Here is a 5,870-nt window from a genome sequence, read left to right as displayed (position 1 = left end):
GGCCTTATTTGCTTCCGGCCTTATTCCAGGCAGTTAACTCCGGGCGTCGATTTTGACTGCCTTGCGGTTGAATGCACCTGCCTGGCGCTAGCTGCAAGCAAACAGGCCCTAAGGGTCACAACCTGTCAAGTCACGGTGTAACACTCCTCAATGTTCATGTGAAAGTCCATAAGATCTACGTTCAGATCTACATTCATGTTTTCTCCCTTGTTTGGATCACTTATTGCTACATTCATATTTGGACGACTCTCTTTCTACAAGTGCTGACATCTCCACCAACATTCCATGGCATCAACACACACCTAATAGTATTAGCAATTATTGTTGCCATTTAGTAATAGATTTTAAAATATAATTTAGCATTATCACATAAAAAATATTTGTGTAGATAATAATAGATTATTTGTCGAGTTGCTTTCCTCGTCACGCGCTACCACCACATGATTCTCGCATTTGATAATATCCTTTCTTAACAATTCGTTTATATGACTCAATGATACAGTGATGCCATCTTTTCGTCGCATAGTGGCTATCACTCGTCGGTTTTGTAGTTGTGCCTCTCAACACTTCTCCCTAGGGATTTTTTTTCTACAAAGATAGTGAAATCTAAAAGAATGAAAAATAGTTGAAACTGTAGTGCGGAGAAGTAGCATAAAAGGGAAGAGCTAAGGTCCCACTTGGAAGATCTTCTCCCAAAATAGCTTCACCAGTGAAGCCAAAGCCGGTGAAGCTAAAAAAAAAATAATTTTATCTTGCTTCAAGTTCATTTTAGCATTAGTTTACAAAACCGCTTCACACTGAAATACGTTGTTTTGCATAAAACAGGTGAAGTGAAAGCCAAGATAAATGCTACCAAACGAGACCTACCACTAAAGCAGCGTATACAAACATCAACATCCCCACATCCATCCATAGGTTAAAAGCCCGGCACCCGCACAACACACCAAGCTCCCCCTCCATCAGTCATCACCGGTTCCTCCATCTCGGCCCTCCCCTCTCCTCTCTCCCCCCCTCCTCCTCTCCCTCTCCAAACCCCATCTACGTCGGCGTAGGGTGCGGGGGCTGGAGTTGGAGGAAGCATTTGTGGAGATTCTGTGGCGACTTCTACAGATCGGCAGATCCATCTTTCTGGGTCGTATCTTTGGGCGATTTGAAGCAAGCCCCAAATAGTTTGTTGCAGAAAGGAGCCGCTTTTGCGCTGCTCCAGCCTCTCTGTGAGCCTCTGCTCGTCGTTCTTGGCCTCGGATCATATATCCATCTAGGAAAAAGAGGCCACCTTTGCATTTATTCTTTGGCCCCTTCGGAGATCGCCCCCGTCAAGATTTGGTGGGAACCCAATTCGCTGCGATTCCCTTGTGGAAAGGCGCCGCTTTGGTTCCTGTTTCCCCACAGCTCCCAACTCTATATATCTCAATCTCTTGTTCACCTACTTGCCTAACTTCCTTTTACTTCGATCCACCAGTTTGTGCCGTCCACGCCTCGGCATTCGATAGCTTATTGATTTGACGCAAACCAGATCAATCTGTGGGCTGTTGCCGTGTTTGTTCCTGTTCTTGGTCGGAGGCATGGCGGCGGCGAACGGAGGTGCCGGGGCGGCGCTCTTTAGCGAGGAGGAGCTGCGGGAGGTGAGCGGGGTGCGCCGGGGGGAGGACTTCGTGGAGATGACGTGCGGATGTACCAGCCACCGCTACGGCGACGCCGTCGGCCGCCTCCGCGTCTTCGCCTCCGGCGACCTGGAGGTCAGCTGCGAGTGCACGCCCGGCTGCCACGAAGGTCCGTGCCAGTCACCAACACACCGCTTCTCTCTCTTTGATTTTTTTCTTCGCTCTTGATTTCATGTCCGTGCATCGATGCGCGTATGCTGTTTGATCTCTGGGTCACGGCGTCTTGCCCCCAAAGGTGAGCCTGCATGCAATGCCAGTGCACGCGCAGCGGCGCCGCTTGTGCCCCGCATCGCCTGCTTCTAGTGCTTGGTACCATGCTGCATCCCATGCATTGCGGCTCTGGCTTTGCTTGCGTGTCTGTTGCCTGTTGATTTTTTTGCCAATAAACCATTGCCTTTTTGCAATCTGAATGTTAGGATGCTGCCGAACTAGTTTGTTGGTTGGTGGTCAATTGGTCATGCGCCCCTGGGAGTAATTAATATCACTTGTATCATTCATTCGGCATAACTGACCTTTCATGTTGTTGTCTCTGCACACCCTCTAGTCTAGTACAGCACACGAAACCAGTTTGTCCTTGATACAATGATACCTAATGCACGTCGATTCATTCTGTATGCTCTCTTTGCATGGCTGGTGGTGATGGGATTTGCCCCTCTGTGCGGTCGTGTTGTCCATCACGGCAGTACAGCACATTGTTACGTCTCTGTTTATATCCAGGCTTTCGTTTGCATGGATTAGCACCTGTTCTCGTTTGGAGTTGCATGCTTCTTTCTTTTGTATGCAAAGTGGAAGTGGCCTTTGTGATCTTCCATTGTAACATCAGGATGCTTGTTTGCAACGAGTAAGATGTAAAGATACTGTTTTCTCTGTTTCTGTGCTGGTACCTGGTGGCCTTAATAGTTTTGGTCTCTGAGATCTGTAGATGATATTTTCTGCTTCTCATCTGCAATGTCTGTATTTCAGTGTGCGTCCGTACTGATGTTTCAGTAGAATATTGTAGGGGACATACTGATATAGATAACATAAGTGTTATGGCTGCCAGTATTACTGCATACTATATACAGGACCTTGGATGTTCTGCATCAGAGTTTATATGTCTTGAACCTAAAATGTGTGACAAAATATGATTGTTTGTTTTGGGGGTTAACATGTGAAGCAACAATTGTCTTCCTTTATTCAGATGTTCTAGAAAGTTTTCATTTGATCTGGCACCTTTTTTCCATTTCATGGCTGGTATTCATAGAGATAGCGACATGGCAAAGTGACAAAAAGATAGCAGCCAGTTATGGCTTGCCATATATTCCAAAATTCAGGATTTGTTTATGAAATCTAGATGTGTATGTGGGATTTAACAAATGGGATAGGCTCTGCACTCGAAATATGCAGTTCCTAATGCCAATAATTTATGACGGCAACCCGCAGCCTTCTATAAGATGTATCGATCTGGGGCTACATACACTGCAGTGCTCCTCGGTGGAGCAATCAGGCGCCCAGTTTTCTAGGGAAGTTACTTTGTTTATGTGCTGCTTGGCTCGAGTGACATCACAGATCACGAAACTTCAAATGGTTCTTGTTTTATACGAATTTAAGGATTCATAAGACTGCGTGTATATCTTCTAGTTAAAACTCATTCTGCTTTGAGTTCTTTTTGTGGTATGACATTTTGTTAGTACATTTCTAGGTCAAACCTTGGAGATAGCATTTGTTTAATCATCTAGTGAGCTGATAGCTCTCAGTTTCATGGTGGCTCAGGCTAACTGTGCTACAAGTTAATTTTGTAACTTGAAATTGCAGATAAGTTGACACCTGCTGCCTTTGAGAAGCACTCTGGAAAGGAGACTGCTGGAAAGTGGAGGAACACTATCTGGGTCATGGTTCAAGGAGAAAAAGTGCCACTGTCAAAGACAGCTCTGCTCAAGTACTACTATTTGGCCCACAAATCTGGCAATGGTTCTCACAAAGGTCGTAATGGACGTCCATCTCACCGCGATGAGTTCGTCCGCTGCACAAAATGTGGCAAGGAGAGGAGATTTCGGCTCCGGTCAAAAGAAGAGTGCCGTGTGTACCATGATGCTCTTGCCAAAATCAACTGGACATGCACAGATTTGACAACTGATAGGTATGTGTTTGCACTTTTGGCTATTGTATTTTTAATTATGAATCTAACTATAGTTTTGTACATATAGAGATTTCTGTTCAGCCATCTTAGATCCATCTCGAGCTACAATGGACTTCTGTTGTTTTAGCACAGTTAATTTTGTTGCTTTTAGTTTTTACTTCAATCAAGTTGCGACTGCCGACTGTTAGTGTAATACTGGGGAGTTATCAGTTGTCTGCCAAGCTATGGTTTTCTGATCTCTTTGCGTTTACTGTTTAATGATCTGTAGTATAGTGTTTCCAAATTTCATTAATGCTGACATTCTCCTAGCTGCTAATTATCTGTAGATTTCTTGGTTGACATGGATATGACCTAGTACTAGTGGGTGGAGTGGATGCCCTTTAGCAGCAGGAACTTCCCATGTTGTCCAACTGGTGGTGTTACTAGAATAGTGACATCAAACCCCTGAATGTCCAACTGCAGGCTCTGCCAAGGGAAGTGGTTGATGCATATCCAGTACCATTATTGGTAATGCCCGTTGTGGTAGCAGACCCACTGCTAAAGCACATTGGTTAACTGTAGCATAGATCAGATGCTTTCAGTATTGTACTGTAGGAAACTAGGAACTTCTGTTGTTTCTGGCCGAACATTGGCAGATCTCTGCAGGTTCCTGTCCCTTGCGGCCACAGTAGCGTGTTTGCGCATCCCATAGCTTGCCTGCAGGGATCATGTATGTAGAAAAAATTACCAAGGATGACCACGGAGACTGTTCCAAGTCATATTTTTTTTCCAACATGGAGTTTAACTATTGGTGCTGCCTTTTGTTTAAAAAAAGGAAAGAAAATGGTTGCTTCCTATTAGTACCTGAATATTTGTTTCCATGTGACAATCTCTTTTATTTCCACCTGTTTGACTGCAAGTCCTTGTCTCCACTGTTCTGAGTTCTTGTCTCCTGCATGACCACCAGGGTCACCTGTGACGACGAGGAGGAGCGAGCAAGCCGCAAGGTGCTGAGGGGCTGCTCCCGCGCCACCTCCTGCAGCGGCTGCATGAAGTGCGTCTGCTTCGGGTGCGAGACCTGCCGCTTCAAGGACTGCGACTGCCAGACCTGCGTCGACTTCTACCGCAACTCAAAGGAATGATAGGAGGATCTAACACCATTGGTTCCATTGGTCAAGACACCAAAAATGGCCTCGGCCTTGCCGACCGAGGTCGTCGGCCTCGGTAAACAGGAGGCTTTAGCTAGCTCGCCCGGGCCAATCGATGCTCTCAGCAACCTGCATCTTGGGACTGGGCAGGCCGTTATTCTGAACAATTCCGTTCTCTTTTTTTTGTTGAGAAAGATTCCGTTCTCTATTATCCATGGCTGTGGCATTCACTGAGTAGGGAAGGATGCCAGCCAATTTTGCTACGTACGTAGCACAATTTTACCAACACTACTTCCTGCGCGTTACTTGCATCGGTTTAAGATCCTATATGTGCTGTCTGCTTGGTTTTCTGACAAACTCCCTTCTTTTCCTCCCCAAAAAAATAGAGCTCTGACATTGACATTATTGTATCTGCGCCATGGGTGGCCAGGGCCAGCCACAAAGGTTGACCTTTCGCCAGTTTTTTGTCAGGCCAGCATGCAGGCATGACATTTGAGCCTGTGCTGTGAAGATCAGTAGCTTGATGCCAGGCTTGAAATGCTACGTGTATGCGTGTGTGTAGCTTGCTGCCAACATCTGCAGCCGCGCATCGTCGTCTGCCGTCTACGTAGCATGGGCGATGGGGCCAATCAGTTTTTGCAATTATTCGGGTTGGGGTTGGGGACCCCCGACACGTCTCTCGCCCGCCGGTATGCCAGGCGTCGGGACGTGATGCTACTATGCTAGCTATGCTCATATGCTATCGACATGGGCTACGGGGTTACCGGTTACGATCGCGAGGCTGCGGCGGGGGCTCTCTCGCGCGGTCACGCGCTGCGTCTGCGACCTGGCCTGTGCTCACTGTTGGGCGCCCGGAGTGGAGCGTCGGTGCACAGTGCCGCCGGTCCTCTGGCCGTCTGGCGCCCGCGCGGCGGCACTTCCGCACAGTGCCCTGCGCGCCCCTGCTACCCGTCCGGCTGC

General features: G+C 47.3%; 1 protein-coding gene across 2 annotated transcripts; it reads left to right on the top strand.

Annotated features, from left to right (window-relative positions):
* Nucleotides 1-904: 904 nt before the first annotated feature.
* On the top strand, nt 905-5,237 carry LOC117859021 (protein ULTRAPETALA 1). 2 transcript variants are annotated; one of them, XM_034742189.2, is made up of 4 exons: nt 905-1,326; nt 1,463-1,773; nt 3,459-3,783; nt 4,730-5,237. In XM_034742189.2, exons 2-4 carry the CDS (start codon nt 1,566-1,568, stop codon nt 4,902-4,904), a joined length of 708 nt encoding a protein of 235 aa, XP_034598080.1. In that variant the 5' UTR covers nt 905-1,326; nt 1,463-1,565; the 3' UTR covers nt 4,905-5,237. The 2 variants fall into 2 exon arrangements, with proteins under 2 accessions (XP_034598080.1, XP_034598079.1); XM_034742188.2 differs by having other exon boundaries at nt 906-1,773.
* Nucleotides 5,238-5,870: the final 633 nt, after the last annotated feature.

Source organism: Setaria viridis, chromosome 5 (genome assembly GCF_005286985.2).
Source record: "Setaria viridis chromosome 5, Setaria_viridis_v4.0, whole genome shotgun sequence".
In the NCBI taxonomy this organism is placed as follows: Eukaryota; Viridiplantae; Streptophyta; class Magnoliopsida; order Poales; family Poaceae; genus Setaria; species Setaria viridis.
This window is presented reverse-complemented; position numbering and strand designations above follow the sequence as displayed.